The 18,041-nt window shown below is 45.7% G+C and overlaps 2 protein-coding genes across 3 annotated transcripts; one reads left to right on the top strand and one right to left on the bottom strand.

Moving 5' to 3' along the window:
- Nucleotides 1-2,647: 2,647 nt before the first annotated feature.
- LOC124009587 (BTB/POZ domain-containing protein 2-like) lies at nt 2,648-7,418 on the top strand. 2 transcript variants are annotated; one of them, XM_046321507.1, is made up of 9 exons: nt 2,649-3,178; nt 3,354-3,473; nt 4,786-4,942; nt 5,165-5,270; nt 5,477-5,674; nt 5,921-6,113; nt 6,572-6,659; nt 6,991-7,137; nt 7,221-7,418. In XM_046321507.1, the coding sequence occupies exons 1-9, from the start codon at nt 2,679-2,681 to the stop codon at nt 7,380-7,382; spliced, it is 1,671 nt and encodes a 556-aa protein (XP_046177463.1). In that variant the 5' UTR covers nt 2,649-2,678; the 3' UTR covers nt 7,383-7,418. The 2 variants fall into 2 exon arrangements, with proteins under 2 accessions (XP_046177464.1, XP_046177463.1); XM_046321508.1 differs by lacking the exon at nt 7,221-7,418 and having other exon boundaries at nt 2,648-3,178; nt 6,572-6,757; nt 6,991-7,120.
- An 868-nt stretch (nt 7,419-8,286) lies between these two features.
- On the bottom strand, nt 8,287-16,599 carry LOC124009480 (elongation factor 2-like). The gene is made up of 14 exons (XM_046321299.1): nt 16,467-16,599; nt 14,622-14,836; nt 13,701-13,882; nt 13,207-13,418; nt 12,836-13,014; nt 11,552-11,657; nt 11,154-11,406; nt 10,874-11,069; nt 10,631-10,754; nt 10,230-10,472; nt 9,674-10,027; nt 9,275-9,457; nt 9,026-9,158; nt 8,287-8,853 (listed from the first exon to the last, which is right to left on the bottom strand). The coding sequence occupies exons 1-14, from the start codon at nt 16,467-16,469 to the stop codon at nt 8,660-8,662; spliced, it is 2,577 nt and encodes an 858-aa protein (XP_046177255.1). The 5' UTR covers nt 16,470-16,599; the 3' UTR covers nt 8,287-8,659.
- Nucleotides 16,600-18,041: the final 1,442 nt, after the last annotated feature.

Here is an 18,041-nt window from a genome sequence, read left to right as displayed (position 1 = left end):
CTATAGGAGAAAGCCCTGCCTCCAGCTGTTTGCTTAGAAATTCTAGGGACAATTAGGAGATCTGCGTCTTGTGACCATAGCGTACGTACAGTGCCTTGCGAAAGTATTCGGCCCCCTTGAACTTTGCGACCTTTTGCCACATTTCAGGCTTCAAACATAAAGATATAAAATTGTATTTTTTTTGTGAAGAATCAACAACAAGTGGGACACAATCATGAAGTGGAACGACATTTATTGGATATTTCAATCTTTTTTAACAAATCAAAAACTGAAAAATTGGGCGTGCAAAATTATTCAGCTTTATGAGTGACTACACGTGCCCAATGGAATATCCCCTATATTTACTGCCCAGGCTTTCCGCATTTAAAAAACGAAAAAAGAGAGCTAACATCAATGTTTAATTTGTGTCTCACAGTCAGGAAGGTGGAATTCTCAGCTTCACTGCTTGCATCAGGAGAAGGGAACACATGACGATGCTGAAACTTCACAAACATCCGCAATGCCTATAATTCAAACACAGGTCAAGAAAACTTGTCAAAAGACAAGTAAATGCAAACTATTAGATCTTCAAGCCATTGATCACTTTATGCAAACAATCTGTTTTTGATCTGCAGATGAGAAACTCAGTCTCTTACACAGGTATATCAAAACGTAATGCAAAGTGTTACTCAACTTTCAACATGTTATAAAACTATTCATAAATGTTCCCCTCATACCTCTGTTGCTGGAGATGGGAGATGTGATCTTCATACGACTGTGTGTAAACTCATGGGTATTTGACGATGTAAACCACCACAGCACCATCACTGGCCACCTGCTGTTCACCAGGTGAAAATGAAAAGATTGTTTAAAGATTCCACTTCATTTTGAACTGTGCTTATGATAAAGAGATGATAAAGGAGCACATTGTAAAGACAAGATGGCAGAGAGGTTTAGGTATATATCCCCGGCTAAATCTGCATTGATGAAGCCATGTCTGCATATAGCTCTACGGTATCTGTGGTCATGTGTGTCAGAGGCAGTCTGGAGCAACAGCTCTGCTCTGTATGGTCAGTCATTAGGAAGACATTCAGGATAAGGTGGTACACTCTGTTTTTCAAAAGTTATGTGGATTTTGCCTATCAGTTAGGATTAAATACATATAAATAGAATTAGTAGAATGGGGTTCTATTCATTCTATTTCTATTAAATTAATACAATCAGATAGGCGAAATTCAGAAAGATATATTTTGAAAAACTGGGCTCAGAGATGTGTTGGCACAGCAGATTAATCACTTATTCTAACATAATGTCTTTATTACCTCAACATTGATAAACATATTATAACGTCTCTTCTCATGTGTATCACTGACTGAACTCTGCATGTGAGTCCTAATCTTCATAGCTAAGTATTAATACACTGTGTGTTCCAAGAGTCAAATGATATGAGAGCCACTATTTCCTTTTTTCTCTCTGCTTCCTTAATAAAACAATGGATCAGGACAAGTTGTAAATTTCACAGACAAACAACCTGTTAGCCAATCAATCTTGTAATTTGTATAATTTTAACATTCATTAACAGTCATTTGTTGTTGAAGAGAAAAACCAAGAAAATGTCAATCCTTGTAAAAAAGGAAGAATAATGTTTGCTTCTGCCCCTGTCTCAACTGAATCTATGCATTAAATACTTCATAGACATGGAAACAACTGCTTTATTTAATTCAATCAATTTAATTGAAAATGTTTAATTTTCAATCAATTTAAATGTACTTTGTGTAGGCTATCATATCATACTATAGTGTGAGGATTATTACCTGATGTGTTGTTTTGGCACAACTGACATCAAATCATTAAACCAGTTGAGGATTATCCCTCACTTTCTCATGTAACCCTACTTCCGCCAGATGACACTATTATTCCTTACATCGTTTGTCAAATGAAGTAAGAAATAATAGCGCCATCCGGCGGCACTGGTGATTTTTCTCTCACGTTTTGCACTGTACAGTTCACTCAGAGATAGCCCTCTCTAGTTCAAGGTAGAGTGGATAATACCGGATATTTATAAGGCCCGAGGGGCAGTGGTATTTACATTTACATTTACATTTAAGTCATTTAGCAGACAGGTCAACAGCACAGCATTAACTAATCTTTGGGACCCACCCCTCCTCTGGGATCCCAGGACCAGAATATAGCACGGCTAAGGGCTGTTCTTATCAACGATGCAATGCGGAGTGCCTGGATACAGCAATTAGCCGTGCTATATGGGTCATATGCTACAAACCCCAGAGGTGCCTTATTGCTATTATAAACTGGTTACAAACGTAATTAAAACAGTACAAATATTTTTTGGGTCATACCTATGGTATACGGTCTGATATACCACGGCTTTCAGCCAATCAGCATTTGGGCTCAAACCACTCAGTTTTTATTACGAGGGTCCGTGTTACATTTCCCTCCACCTTGGTTGTGGTCAGGTGGGGAGAGGATACTCTGATCCTGGATCTGGGTCTAGAAGCATGGTTCCTTTTTATTTTTCGGTATTTTTGTTATATATTTTTTTTTATTGTATTTGTTATTAAACAACAAATATAATAAAAAAATATGCAAACACATTTTACAAAACATCCTCTGGTTCACGTACCCGACCGTGTTCCGTTTATGTATACGTCACGCCCCTCCCATGATCTGTCAGATTCAAGATGGCTGCTGGGGACTACAGTGGTAGGCCTCCCTCCTTACATTTCTCCTGCCCAGGGCCTTTGGGAAATGGCCAGCCCAGCAACAGTGGTTATTTAATGCCTACGTCTAACGGTGGGCCCACTGGTGCGACCGGAGGGGTTCAGGGGCCTGCAAGGCGCCCCAACCCGCAGTCGGGGCCTGGCGGAGGCGAAAGCGCCGGTGTTGCAGCTGGAACTCAACCGACTGTGCAGAACTCGATTCAGCAAGCGTCAGCTCAAAGCGCTGCGGCAAGGGGGGCCTCCGGAGCAACGGCTGCGAGTGTACCAGGAACCCATTCCTCACTGTCGTCAGCACCACCGGCCGCTGATGTTTTGGTTTACCGGGAGCCCGTGTACAACTGGCAGGCGACGAAAAGCACCGTAAAGGAACGGTTTGCTTTCCTGTTCAATAACGAGGTTCTGAGTGACGTTCATTTTCTGGTGGGGAAAGGTATGGGAGTGCAACGAATACCCGCACACAGGTAAGCACGAACGTGCATTTCCTTATTACTATAGTTTCTCTACAAATGATGGTTAGTAGAAGAAAGTAAAGAAATTCGTCTAATTTACATGTTTATTAATCCAAGCGAGTTTAATGCATCATGTGAGTGGTGAAAAGCATTGTTTTGATTTGATGATGGCTTTGGTTTTGGTTAGATTCGTTCTCGCTGTGGGCAGCGCAGTCTTCGATGCCATGTTCAACGGGGGTATGGCGACCACCTCAACGGAAATCGATTTGCCAGATGTCGAACCTGCAGCCTTTCTGGCATTACTGAAGTAAGAAGTACTTCCTGGTTTAGAGACGTTACAATCATAATAGCGCAAATGGTCCCATCCAAGGTATTGGACAGTTTATGGCCAGAACCCAGGTTATCGGTTCCACCAAAGACTGTCAAAGCCAATTTATGCTTCGTCTGACAATGTGGTCTGAGAGTGTGATGCAATTGCTAAGCCGCTGGAGGCATGCAGACACCAACTCAAACTCCCTACCACATTGCTGTGCACCTCAAAGTTGTATAGCCCCATATTGACATGATTGGTTGATGGTAGGTAGGGGCGGTACATCCTGTATTAACACACTCGCTTCCTTGACAACTTCCTTCACAATAGCTCTGCTCTGCTAAGCGCAAGAAGTGTGAAAGCCCTGACGTCTGTGGAGGCTGAATCACAGTAGATGTTGCATGGCCACTTCAGATGGTGGATTGACCATGCAGGGCCTTTAATGCTTCCAACACACCGACAGCGGCGTTGCGTAAAATTGTACGCAGCATCATCTGGAAATGTATGCAACAAAAGTTCAACATTCACCTTCTGCTACCATTTCTGTCAAACCGTCTATGTATACAGTTTGACACATATGTTCGATGAACCTACACCAAACGCACTGCAACTGCCTCTGCTACGCAATGCCACATGTCCGCATGGTGACATTTTTGTTCGGGCACACATTTTTTTTCTCAAGGCCAGCTGAAGTTCGGGAGCCAAAGTATACGCCCCTTCGTCTGTGATTGGTTAACTGTCTTAACTGTCAGAATTCTTTAATAAAGTCTTTGTTGTTCAACAAGAGACGAGTCGTTATAATGAACCCCCCCCCCCATTGAGAAATACTGCACCAAACATTCTAACTAGATGTAAAATTATGAGTCTAAGATCTCCTCGGCAAAAACGTCTAATTAATTACAGATTTATTGTGTTAGATTAATTCAGACTGTTTTGAGGAAGTGTATACTATCTATGGTGTCTCAAAATGGACAAACAGTACTATTGCTGCCTTTCTCTCGTTTCTTAAACGAAGGTCTTTTTAAGGGAGTATGCACACTCTTTCTCCTAGCTGACTTCTGCCAGCCGAACTGAAGCAAGACACGCATACGCACACACAGGCTAGCACACGCACTCTACACACACGTACATTGTAATATTGTTGTATGGTGGTATTATACATTCTGTATTGTAGATATGTCGTGGTGTTATATGATTTTATGTTTTGTTTTATGTGTGATGTGTCGTAATGTGTATGTACCCCAGGATCCCTAGTAAATACAACATTAAAGGTCCCCTGCTATCAGTAATCTAATCTTGTCCCCTCCAGGTTCCTGTACTCTGATGAGATCCAAATAGGGCCTGAGACGGTGATGACCACTCTGTACACGGCTAAGAAGTATGCAGTGCCAGCCTTGGAGGCCCACTGTGTGGAATTCCTCAAGAAGAACCTGCGGGCAGACAATGCCTTCATGCTGCTCACTCAGGTCAGCTACTATTGTACTGTCTGTCTGGGAAGCATTCTCTAAACAAGTCAACCAGTGACTGATTGGGTGGCCTGACCCAGTATCAAAATAACTCTGGTACAGTTTGTCTGAACATCTCAAATCAATAGGTCAGTCCCAAAACTGGAGTTGCAAAGGTTCTTGGTCAGTTCATGTTAAGTAAACTACTGTTTACTGTGAATCTAATCGATGTGTGTGTTTCAGGCTCGACTTTTCGATGAGCCCCAGCTTGCCAGCTTGTGTCTAGAGAACATCGACAAGAATACCGGAGATGCTCTAGCAGCTGAAGGTTTCACTGACATAGATCTGGGTATTGTAGTTCACTTTGGGTTTTGTAGTTCACTCTACATATGGTAATGCATTCTTGAAATGCGCATGGCAATGTTTGTCTCATGACGACTGCTCCCTCTCTCCTTTTCACTCTTTCCCCTTCTATGTCTTCCGTTCCTTCCCTCTTCTTCCTCTCTGTCTTCTCTCTTTCCCTCTTGTCTACTCCATCTTTCTACCCTCTCTCAGATACTTTAGTGGCTGTGTTGGAGCGGGACACTCTGGGGGTGAGGGAGGTGCGTTTATTTGTTGCGGCGGTACGCTGGGCAGAGGCAGAGGCCCACCGGCAGCAGCTACAGCCCACCCCAGAGAACAAACGCAGGGTCCTGGCCAAGGCCCTCGCCCTCATCCGCTTCCCACTCATGACGATCGAGGAGTTTGCCGCAGGTAACACACACACACACACACACACACACACACACACACACACACACACACACACACACACACACACACACACACACACACACACACACACACACACACACACACACACACACACACACACACACACACACACACACACACACACACAGTGACAGTCAGTCATTTTTGCACACTGTATGTCTCTCTCACGATCTCAGTCTCCCTCACTCTGACATGTCTTCCTATCCCTGCTGTGTCTCCACCCAGGACCGGCCCAGTCCAGTATCCTGACAGACAGTGAGGTGGTGAGCCTGTTCCTTCACTTCACGGTGAACCCAAAGCCCCGCGTAGAGTTCATCGACCGGCCTCGCTGCTGCCTGCGGGGGAAGGAGTGCAGCATCACACGCTTCGGACAGGTGGAGAGCCGCTGGGGCTACAGTGGGACCAGTGACCGTATACGGTGAGAACACGCACAGATCAAATTAACTTTGTGTGTGATAGGTAATCTCTAAAATATTTCCTGAGGACATAATCTATCCCTCTTATCCCCTCCTCTTCTTCTCTCCTGTTTTAATATTCCTCTTCTCCTCTCGTGTTTTAATATTCCTCCTCTTCTCCTCTCCTGTTTTTAATATTCTTCCTCTTCTCCTCTCCTGTTTTTAATATTCTTCCTCTTCTCCTCTCCTGTTTTCAATATTCTTCCTCTTCTCCTCTCCTGTTTTTAATATTCTTCTCCTCTCCTGTTTTTAATATTCTTCTCCTCTCCTGTTTTTAATATTCTTCCTCTTCTCCTCTCCTGTTTTTAATATTCTTCCTCTTCTCCTCTCCTGTTTTTAATATTCTTCCTCTTCTCCTCTCCTGTTTTTAATATTCTTCCTCTTCTCCTCTCCTGTTTTAATATTCCTCCTCTTTTCTCAGGTTTTCAGTGAACAGGAGGATCTTCGTGGTGGGCTTTGGCCTCTACGGCTCCATACACGGCCCCACAGACTACCAAGTCAACATCCAGGCACTGCCCACCTTAACTAACCAAATCAGTCAATCAATCAATCATATTTGATTTATATAGACAGAATACATTGGAACAAAGACTCCCTTCCCACTCTGGTATTTGTCTCTCCTAAATCATTGATGACAATATATACGTTCCTGTGGATAGATATATATTAGCAGTGTGTTGGTGTAGAATGTGTGACCATTGCGTCCCAAGTGGCACCCTAATCCCATTATAGTGCACTACTTTTGATCAGGGCCAATGGGGCGCTGGTCCATAATAGTGCACTACAATGGGAATATGGGACAAGGGAGATTGTTTCTGTAACGTTTCCCTCTCATCCCAGATCATTCACACAGATAGTAACACAGTGTTGGGTCAGAACGACACAGGCTTCAGCTGTGATGGCTCATCCAACACCTTCAGAGTCATGTTCAAGGAGCCGGTGGAGATCCTGCCCAACGTCAACTACACAGCCTGCGCCACACTCAAGGTACAGGCTTTCTGTACATGTTTTGATTGGTGTGGTTCTGTTCTGTGTAACCAGTGATTCCCTCTTTCCACCTTCAATCTCAGGGTCCCGACTCTCACTATGGGACCAAGGGAATGCGTAAGGTGACTCACGAGTCGTCCTCCACTGGCACCAAGACCTGCTTCACCTTCTGCTACGCTGCGGGCAACAACAACGGCACCTCGGTAGAAGACGGACAGATCCCCGAAGTCATCTTCTACACCTAGTCCTCGGGGTCACTGGTCTGCTGAGAGACTCAGGCCCTTATCTCAACTCCCACTGACCATGGAGGGGTCTGTTTGATGTTGAGGGATGTCAGCTTGTTTTACTTTGACAACAGTTGTCTGCTGAGAGAGAACTGGGCCTCTATACTAGTCAGAACCACCCCTTTATGGTCTGTCTGCAGCTAAAAGCATGTGGGAGATGCATCCAGCTACTCCAATGTATATAATGATCACTGTTACACTACAAATTAGGGTGCATGTGACAAACAAAATGGGAAATATGTTGACTCTGGGCATGTCATTTGCCTGTACAGGATGTCCCTTGGTGTCAGGTGGACAATGCTGCAGGATGTTCAGCTCACTACCACCATGAAATAGTCGGGTGCGGAATTGTGCTCCAAGATTGTTAAAGTATTAAGGTTTAAAATGGAGGATAAGACTTTTCTAAACGGTTATTAAAATGTCTGCTCTTGAACAGGGCAGTTTAAGTCGAGACTGATGTTGTGGGCAATTATCAATTATCGCGATGGGCTTAAATGTTCTGGTCCTTGGAAAACAGCCCCATCAAAGATCCATAGGTATTAGGTACTTGCAAATATTTATGACCAGATTAAACCGGAATTAATTAGCTTCCGTTTGAGTAGGACATGCAGACCCGCAAAGGAGGAAGTCATTTAAAGGCAATCACACTGAAACTGAATTGATAGTGTCCAAAATTACCAAGTTGTAGAACACTGGTCTTGGAGGTACAGGGAACTTTAAAGAAAAGTTACTGGCACATTAATGAACATGTGTCAAGGTAAGAAATGACCTTCAGTTGAACCAAGTGTACCATTTACCCATAATCACTAGTTACCAGTTTCTTCATTTCAATCCATTCAAAAGCCAATAAACACATCACACCATGTACAATTTCTATTCATCTTTATTAGGATTGACATTTTCAGTCCTTGGATTCATGTCACCAGGTTTCCATTTAGGCAAGCGCTACTGCGCACAGTGCACTGTACAGTCCCTCACTCGTACAATGGAGGAATAGAAGGGGGGAAAAAGGGCAGAGAACCACTAACTTCCAAACCAAGCCCTAGTCCCTTCCCCTGGTCACTGTGTACATCTGAAAGGGTCGGATAGGTATACCATAAGCAATATGCCAATAGAGTCACGTTACCCTCCGATAGGCTAGGTGAAATCTTCCACATATTGCGTATGCCTACCCAATCATTATCAATCTACACAAGTGGGGTGGGGGTTGTAGTGGCTAGGGGGAACCAGGACAACATTTACAATTTGTCCAGGTAGTTGTCCAAGGCCGGGATGCCCTCTTTCAGCCCCTTGCGTTTCCTGGTCTCGGCCACCACAATGGCAGTCTTGGTTGTGGGGTCCTGGGGATCTCCCTGGAGGATCTGCCAGTGGTCAAACACACACTGGGGGAAGGCCTGGCCGCCCGTGTTGGAGCGCAGGTCAGCGGTGAACCCTGGGGGCGGGGAACAGGACAGTTAACGTTTGAGGTCCAGCTGCATTGACATTGCCTATCAGATAATAACTTCAGGTTTGCACAATTTAATTTCAGTCCATTTGAAATGTACACGGAAACGCCAATTCTCTTAACGCGTCCCTGGTAAGCACCAGATTGAGTTAACACTCACCAAATGACTCGTTGACAGGCAGGTAGGCCTTGACGATGAACATGGGTGTGCCCATCACCTGGGACTCCTCGAACACATGGCCTCGCTTCCTGTTCAGCACGCCGTAGATCCCACCCACTACCTGCTCTGGGCACTGCAGAGGCCGGAAACACATTCAGAAAAATCAGTTGATCACAAATAGACCCCTTTAGACTAGCATAGAAATCAATGTAAGAAAGCAGTCAGGTTAGTGGCAAAGTAGTTACACACCTGGATCTCCACTAGGTAGACCGGCTCCATGAGTCGTGGCTGGGCGGTGAGCTGGCAGGCATACAGCACTCTGCGGGCCGTGGGGATGATCTGTCCACCACCGCGGTGAATTGCGTCTGTGTGCAGGGTCACGTCGTGGATGTCGAAGCGGACTGCACGCATGTTCTCCTCACACAACACACCCTGTAGGAGGGCGGAAGGAACTGCATGTCACAACTCGGGACAAAAATGACTAAGTAAACTTGGCACCTGCAGCATGGCCTACACCGGAGATTCTAACCTAATTACACATATAAACTGAAGACAAATGTAGATTCAAACTACAATGCTTTAATGAGCCTTTGCAAGAAAAATGATTCATGATGCAGCAGTTGGTCATCAAGCTCAACGCAAACCCACCTCCTTGACAGCCCACTGGAAGCCAGCCACAACGCTGTCCTTGATCTCGTTCAGGTACTGGACTCCCTTGGTCACGTCCATCAGCAGGTTGGGTCCAGTACCGTCGGGGCCGAAGCACCAGATCTTACGGGCCTCTGACACGTCCCACTCGTACTTGTCAGCCAGGAAACGGGCGCGGATTTTAAGCTCCTGTCGGGGGCTGACATCCCCCTTCTCAATGTCCTCGGCCAGGCCGTCAGGGAAGGGTTTAGCCCGCATGTACAGACGGTTGTGCTTGTTTGGGGACTTGGACAGACACATCACTTCAGACTCCTCAGACACAGTTTCCCTGTAGGACACCACTGGATCAGATTTCTGTAAGGGTGAGGAGTTGTGACAGCAAGTTATTCCACAGATATCTCCACAACTGTCGTCTTGAGAAAGCAACAGAGCAAAGACACGTAGATTCTGTCAGTGGAACACAAAATCACCTCTGTAGTGCACCATTGCTTTCTCCAAGTACATTACAGTCTCCTCCTTGAGTACAATCTTGTGCCTATGCCTCCCCCTCCCTCACCTTCAGGGGAATGCCGGCGTGGTCCTCCTCCAGATCCTTGAGACAGATCTCCAGATGAAGCTCTCCGGCCCCGGCGATGATGTGCTCTCCAGACTCCTCGATGATGCACTGCACCATGGGGTCAGACTTGGCCAGACGCTTCAGTCCCTCCACCAGCTTGGGCAGGTCAGCAGGGTTCTTGGCCTCCACAGCCACCCTCACCACAGGGCTGACGCTGAACTTCATCACACGCATGTTGTGGGCCTGTTGGACAAGCATATGACGTAAGAAATATTCATCCATTGTCTGTTCAAAATGGCAACCCATTCCCTAGATCGTGCACTACTTTTGACCAAAGCACTCCAGTCAGTTCAAAGCCATCTTGAGTTTTGCTATAGTAAACCATGAGCTGTACAACCCACCTGTTCAAATGTGGTGATGGTCCCAGTCTTAATCAGATACTGGTCAACGCCAACCAGACCAACAATGTTCCCACATGGTACATCCTCAATGGGCTCCACGTAACGCCCCATCATCAGAATGGTCCTACAGTGGTAGAAAGAGACAAATGGGAGAGGGATGAAGAGAATACAGAACGGCGGGAGTTTTTTTTTTTTGAAGTCACATGCATCTGCTGCGCTAAAATAGTAACCCCCCAAACACACCTCTGGATGGGCTTGATGTAGAGATCTTCTTTCTTCCCCGGGGTGAAGTTTGGTCCCATGATGCGCACCTTCAAGCCGGTGGACACACAGCCAGAGAACACACGGCCAAACGCATAGAAGCGACCCTTATCTGTGGTGGGCACCATCTTAGATATGTACATCATCAGGGGAGCCTTGGGGTCGCAGTTCTTGATACCTGAGAAGATTTTAATCAGGATTATGATACCAGACTTTATATCAACTAGGAAAAACTGGGCTGGCTGAAGTTAAGCGCCCTTACCCATGGCGGCCTCATCGTCTCCTGGTCCCTCGTAGAGCAGCTCACAGCGGTACTTCTGGGCGGTGACAGGGGAGGGCAGGTGGATGGTGATCATCTGGAGCAGGGCTTCTCCGGCCGGGAGCCAGCGACGCATCACCGCCTTCAACAGGGGCTTGCCCTCCTTCTCCTTGTCCTCAGAGTCCAGCTTTATGTCCAGCTTCTCTATCAGCTTGGCTGTTTCATCCTTCTTGAAGTTCATGATGGCATCAAATACCTGGAGGGAGGAAGGGAGAAGTTGCTTACCATAAAAATATGTATATTTTATTGGTCAACGAATTACATAATCAATTCATGTTAAGCAATTTAACTAGTAAAATAAAAAATAATTGATCAACAGTTGGGGAGGGGGGGGGGGTCACCTTGAAGATAGGGTCCAGGACCAGCTGAGAGAAGGTACGGGGCAGCTTCTTCCCATCAGGGCCAAGGTTAGACTTACTGAACTTCCCAGTGGCTGGGTCAAAAAACCTACCAGGTGAACATCACACATGTTTAACATTCACATAGACAGTTGTCATCTAGTAGACGCTCTTATAGAGAGCGGTGCACATTTCAAAAGTGCATTCAACCCAAGTTGCAACCAGGGTAGAGGTCCATTCCAATTGAAATTTAGTAATTGGAATTTAAAACATACCTTGAAATAAATAACTGATCCTTTTCAGGTTTGAGAAAATCACCACCCTTTCAATAATTAAACCTTTAATTTTAGTTTACTTCCTGACTAATTCGAATGGACCTAGACCCCATTTGCAAACAAAACCTTTTGGTAAAACTGTCTTCAAAATTAGCTGCCATCTGCAAAACCAGTGCTATTAAGAGTCAAGGAAAAAAGACAAGTGCAACAGTTAACTTCATGTCACTACGACAGCCAGGAACTCGCAAGCATTTACATATAGTAGGTTACAATCAGCCGTGACACGTAAACAGCCAAAAACAGGAATTATTTGCAACACGTCAGGTTGTTTGCCAGCATAAGAGAAGAGTGCGCACCTGCAATTTAGGATCCCAAATGGGTTTACTTTGTCTTCAACCCTTTGGTCTTCCTCAGGACTCCATACAGAGAAAAACACTGTACATATGGGGCTGCCCGTGTCACGCCACATACCTGCAATCACTTTTCAATATTTCCACGCCCTCACCTGTGCACGTGTGATTGAGAAAGCGAGAGAGAACAGGCACACTTAATTTAATTTGTCCGAAGTGCCGGGGTAGGTGGAGTTGTCCCTTGGAACCATTTCATTGGTCCTAAGGTACAAGCACCGCCTAACCAGCACAACGGGCGTAAAAATCAAGTGCGCCCAGAGGGAGAGAGAGAGAAAGTGCATTCCAGATACATTTAGTGCAGCTCTGTGGAAATAGAGTTACTAATTCACATTGTTGTGGTTCATGAGATGCTACACTTCTCCAGACAGCATATTTATACATCTATAGATCTGACAATCTGCAGAGAATGTCTATCTGGAACACACCCAGAGTAAGTGTCTACCCGTAATTTCAACATAGTCTTGCACTTGTGCGCGCATCCATCTAAATGCTCATCTTGTTCCAGTACTGTCCGGATGAATATTCATCATGTCCTCACATCTTCTTACAGAATGTTTCTATGTACAGTAGTAGGTCATCATGTACAGTGGGTGTGCATGTACCTCTCTCCCCACAGCTTCTTCATCATGTCCTCCACCTTCTTACACCTCTCCGCTGATCCCAGCTGGGTGTCTTTGCCGGCAGAAAACTTGGTCACGTACATCTCAGCAAACTGCTTTAGAGTGAAGGCCCAGCCGTGGAGGCCGGACCCAAACCCCACAGTACCAATCACAGGGTCAATCTGAGGGAAGACAATAGGGCCAGGTCATCGTCTGTTATGTCAAACATGTTTCCCTATGATGAGTTTAAGGGACTAGTCCCATTTACATCTGTAAGTTTAACTGGACATGCTTGTTCCACCGCAATGGAGAAACCATGTTAGACGTCCATTTAAACCACAGAAGTCTGTTGACACAACCCGTGCCAGTCTCACCATGATGGCACCCATTGGTCCCGCTTCATCCTCTCCGTAGGTGGCGATGATGACGTTGACGTTCTCCACGATGCGCTGGAAGGTCTGGAACAGGTCCTCAGGCTCCAGCTGCAGCTCCAGCAGGGCCCGGTCCATCTTGTTCATCATCAGCACTGGCTTGATGCGCTCAGCAATGGCCTGCCTCAACACAGTCTCTGTCTGCACACACACACCTGACCATGGGAGAACGAGAAGCTGTTAGATGAACAAGTTAACCTATGTACAGTGGTTACGAGCATTGGGCAAGTAACAGGTTGCTGTTCGAATCCCTATGCAGACTTAGCGAAAAATCTGCTGACATAGCCCCGAGCAAGGTACTCAACCATAATTGCTCCTGTAAGTCCTTCTGAATAAGAGCATACGCTAAATGACTAAAATGAACATGACAAGAGTAGGAGGCGACTGGGACAAAGAAACAGCAAGAGACCGAAGTACAGAAACAAGACCACGAGTACCTGAGACGCAGTCGACCACCACCAGTGCGCCGTCGGTGACCCTAAGGGCGGCTGTGACCTCAGAGGAGAAGTCCACATGGCCCGGTGAGTCAATCAGGTTGATGAGGAAGCCAAGCCCATCCTTGGACTGCTTGATGAAAGCCATGTCGTTTTCCCCCAGCTCGTAGTACATCGAGATGGCCCTGAGAGGGGCAAGGGAGGGTAGAGAACAGGTGAATTATATATTTTAATGTGGTTGTTTGTCTGAAACCAAGCATCCCAGTCAGCTGTGAGATGCAGACAGGGATAGTAAAAACTCACTTTTTGGTTACATGAGTCCATGTGTAATGTCATCATTAATGCCTTTATTATTCCACAATGTAGTAAAACAAAGAAAGACCCCCTAAGTAGGTGTCCCAACTTTTGACTGGTACTGTAGTTTATCTGAATAGTACATGTACAGCAATAGGATAGGCCTGGAATGGAATACCATATATACCTATGAAGTGGGTAAACCAGTCCGTTAACATTATGAAAGTGATCAGTGTTTAATGACTATGTACACAGGGCAGCAGACTAATGAACAGGTGAGAGCATATGACAACCGATCATACAGCGATGGGAAAGGTGCTCAGAAGCCACCCGGAGTCAATAGATCACATGGAGGGGCAGCGCTCACTCTTCAAGTAAAATATATACATTAACTTTGTTCATTTACATTTATTCCGGGGAAGGCCAACAATTTTAACTTCAAGAGCTTCACCCCCCCAAGCAACATAAATACGCAAGATTCAAACAGGCACTCCTGGGTTGTAATTCACTCACAATTAAATGGAGGCAACCAGACTGAAAGAGGGACTACCAAAGCTTTTCCAATAAGAAACCTGTTTTTTAGTTGTAAAACATTTATCACCAGAAGGAACACGGCCCTGTACTACTTACGTGGACTTGATGGTAATACAGCGCTCCTGCTCGTCTTTGCGAGTGTCTGTGAAGCGTGTCTCTCCGGCTCGAGACCCCGCGATGATCCCGGCTTTTGACACCAGGGAGTCGGTCAGCGTGGACTTGCCGTGGTCCACGTGAGCGATCACAGACATGTTACGGATGTTGGATTTCTTGTCCATGATGGCACGGATCTGGTCCACTGTAAAGTTCACCTGAGACAAAGATCCACATAATCAGAAAATGGTAAGAGAATGTTCCCAGTCTTAGCTAAACTGGCAAAATGAAATTTTGGGGCAAACCCCAACTCCCACTAACATCAGTGCACAACTAAGTGAAAATTCAAATTGATTCACTTTATATGTACGTGATTAAATGCATTTGACATTTCTTAACAGCAGCAACCCTGGTCAAACTCCTAAGAGCAATGAAAGGCAACAGAAAGAAATGAGCTATGATGGCTTTACTGTCCTATAGAAACAAACGACTTTGATAACCCCATCTAGCTAGAGGAAAAGGGCAATGCATTGATGACCTAGCTCTTTTATAAGGCACATCAGAAAAGGGATGCTGATTTTTGCATTAGGCCTAGTCTTCTGTTCAAATGGGGTGAGGTGATATGATATCCATCTTGGCTGGTGACATGACAGTAGCCTGCAGTAGTCTGACTGGAATTCAACACATAGCATATTTTAAAAGGGAGGGACCACCAGCAGCCAATATGCCACTTATTTGACCAATAAAGAATAATCTGTTCTTAAATCTATTGGCAGCTGGTTCGATGACTCATGTATTCGTGGCAGTCCTATTCTGTTGATAAAGGCGACGAGATGATCCTTGACTTGAACGAGTCAGCGTTGGCGCATATGCCGCCCTAGACCCGAGTAGAGGCCTTTTTGATATAAGCGGTGACGCACGCTACTTGGGAACTGCCCATTTTGCACAACTGCATCACGCTGTACTTGCTGGCCTAAATCTGAGCAATCCGACACATAACGACCTAACTAGAAGTCACGCCACCTTGGACCCAATAACTGACGTTTTACTGCCAGCTGGCCAATGTATACAACCAAATTGCGCGTTAGCCAGCCAACGTTACACTAGAATTGACATATGGGCCAGTTTGCTACCATTTACCAACGGTTTTGAATATCGATTTTTGCCAATGACCCATGTCAAACAGTGACTAGCTATAACGTTGGTGGTCAAAAACAAAGTATTACCCACAACAACAATTATAGCGGGTGATACCTAGAACAGCGTTTCCCAAACTCGGTCGTCGACATCGAGACCCGAAGGGGTGTATGTTTTGGCTTTTGCCCCAACACTATACAGCCGATTAAAATGTAAAAACGCATGATGATTAGGTGAGTCTGCGGTTCTAGTACCACCTCGCAAAACCCAAAACGTGCACATCTTAGGGTCCTGATGACGGAGTTTTTGGAAACCCTGGCCTAGAGTTAACTGGGCGGGCCCAGTTATAAAACAGACTTGAAACCCCTAAAGATGGCTAGTTTGATAGTAAAAACCTACATTAGACGTCTGCGTAGATTCAAAAACAGCCACCATATTCCTTAAACGAAATAAGGAGAAAAATTGGTACCTAAATTCATTAAATATCATATGGTGCTTAATTTAGCTATGTCCGCCGCGGTTTTCTAAACATCGTCATGCAGTTCAAACAGGGAGCATCCATCTTGGGTGCCCCGGAGGCTGCTTCACTCGGCCCGGTTCCTTTCAACTGGTCACCGGCAATGTGGAAGGAGGTCGCCAACTCTTTACCCAAGGACAACACTGAACCTCCGGGCCACCGAACCATAGCAAAACAATTCAAAATCAACTTACCATTTTGCCTGATGTTTGTAGATAAACTTTTGGTAAAATTAACACTGCGAATACACCGCCTTCCTCGTCCAAGGATAGGCAGGAAAGAGAACGCTTATGACACCTTACGCTGCTTTATATCACTTCACGTTCGGCTGCAATGTGGACTCAGGGGAAGACGTAACATAGTAAATGAAAATCTGGAAAAAATCTTATAATTATTGTGAATATGTTATGTTTCGTATGATATGTATTAATCTATTTCGCAAGATATGTTACGAATTGAGATGTGTACAATATGTTTGGAATTTCCCGAAACGTTTGATATGTTATGAACTTGTCGTCGCTAATGCTAGGTGGCTAAAGCTAACATTGGCTATGTTTACTATATTACGTTTGGTCTATGAGACCAGGTTGTAGTTGATAAACGCCGTGCGACGTGCTGTGACATAGGTATGACATGCAATGCAAGCACGAATCCACAAGGAGGCAGGCAGTATTAGTCCAGAAATATTTTATCAAGCCACAGCATCTCATTTTGTCACTTGGCTCTGTCATAACCTCACATGGTCTCTCCTATCATTGCTATGCAGACGACACACAATTAATCTTCTCCTTTCCCCCTTCTGATGACCAGGTGGCGAATCGCATCTCTGCATGTCTGGCAGACATATCAGTGTGGATGACGGATCACCACCTCAAGCTGAACTTCAACTGGAAGCAAGACGGAGCTGCTCTTCCTCCCTGGATGAGTTGTAGGGTTTAATGGGGAAGGACTGCCCGTTCCATGATCTCGCCATCACGGTTGACAACTCCATTGTGTCCTCCTCCCAGAGCGCTAAGAACCTTGGCGTGATCCTGGACAACAAACTGTCGTTCTCAACTAATATCAAGGCGGTGGCCCGTTCCTGTAGGTTCATGCTCTACAACATCCGCAGAGCCCTGGGGGACACCGACCCTGCCTCACACAGGAAGCGGCGCAGGTCCTAATCCAGGCACTTGTCATCTCCCGTCTGGATTACTGCAACTCGCTGTTGGCTGGGCTCCCTGCCTGTGCCATTAAACCCCTACAACTCATCCAGAACGCCGCAGCCCGTCAATCTAGTGTTCAACCTTCCCAAGTTCTCTCACGTCCCACAAAACCCGCTCCTCCGCTCTCTCCACTGGCTTCCAGTTGAAGCTCGCATCCGCTACAAGACCATGGTGCTTGCCTACGGAGCTGTGAGGGGAACGGCACCTCAGTACCTCCAGGCTCTGATCAGGCCCTACACCCAAATAAGGGCACTGCGTTCATCCACCTCTGGCCTGCTCGCCTCCCTACCACTGAGGAAGTACAGTTCCCGCTCAGCTCAGTCAAAACTGTTCGCTGCTCTGGCTCCCCAATGGTGGAACAAACTCCCTCACGACGCCAGGACAGCGGAGTCAATCACCACCTTCCGGAGACACCTGAAACCCCACCTCTTTAAGGAATACCTAGGATAGGATAAAGTAATCCTTCTCATTGCCCCCCTTAAAATATTTAGATGCACTATTGTAAAGTGGTTGTTCCACTGGATGTCATAAGGTGAATGCACCAATTTGTAAGTCGCTCTGGAT

The sequence above is a fragment of the Oncorhynchus gorbuscha genome, linkage group LG22 (assembly GCF_021184085.1).
Source record: "Oncorhynchus gorbuscha isolate QuinsamMale2020 ecotype Even-year linkage group LG22, OgorEven_v1.0, whole genome shotgun sequence".
Classification (NCBI taxonomy): Eukaryota; Metazoa; Chordata; class Actinopteri; order Salmoniformes; family Salmonidae; genus Oncorhynchus; species Oncorhynchus gorbuscha.
The sequence above is the reverse complement of the archived record's forward strand: the minus strand, read 5'-3'. Positions and strand labels throughout refer to the sequence as shown.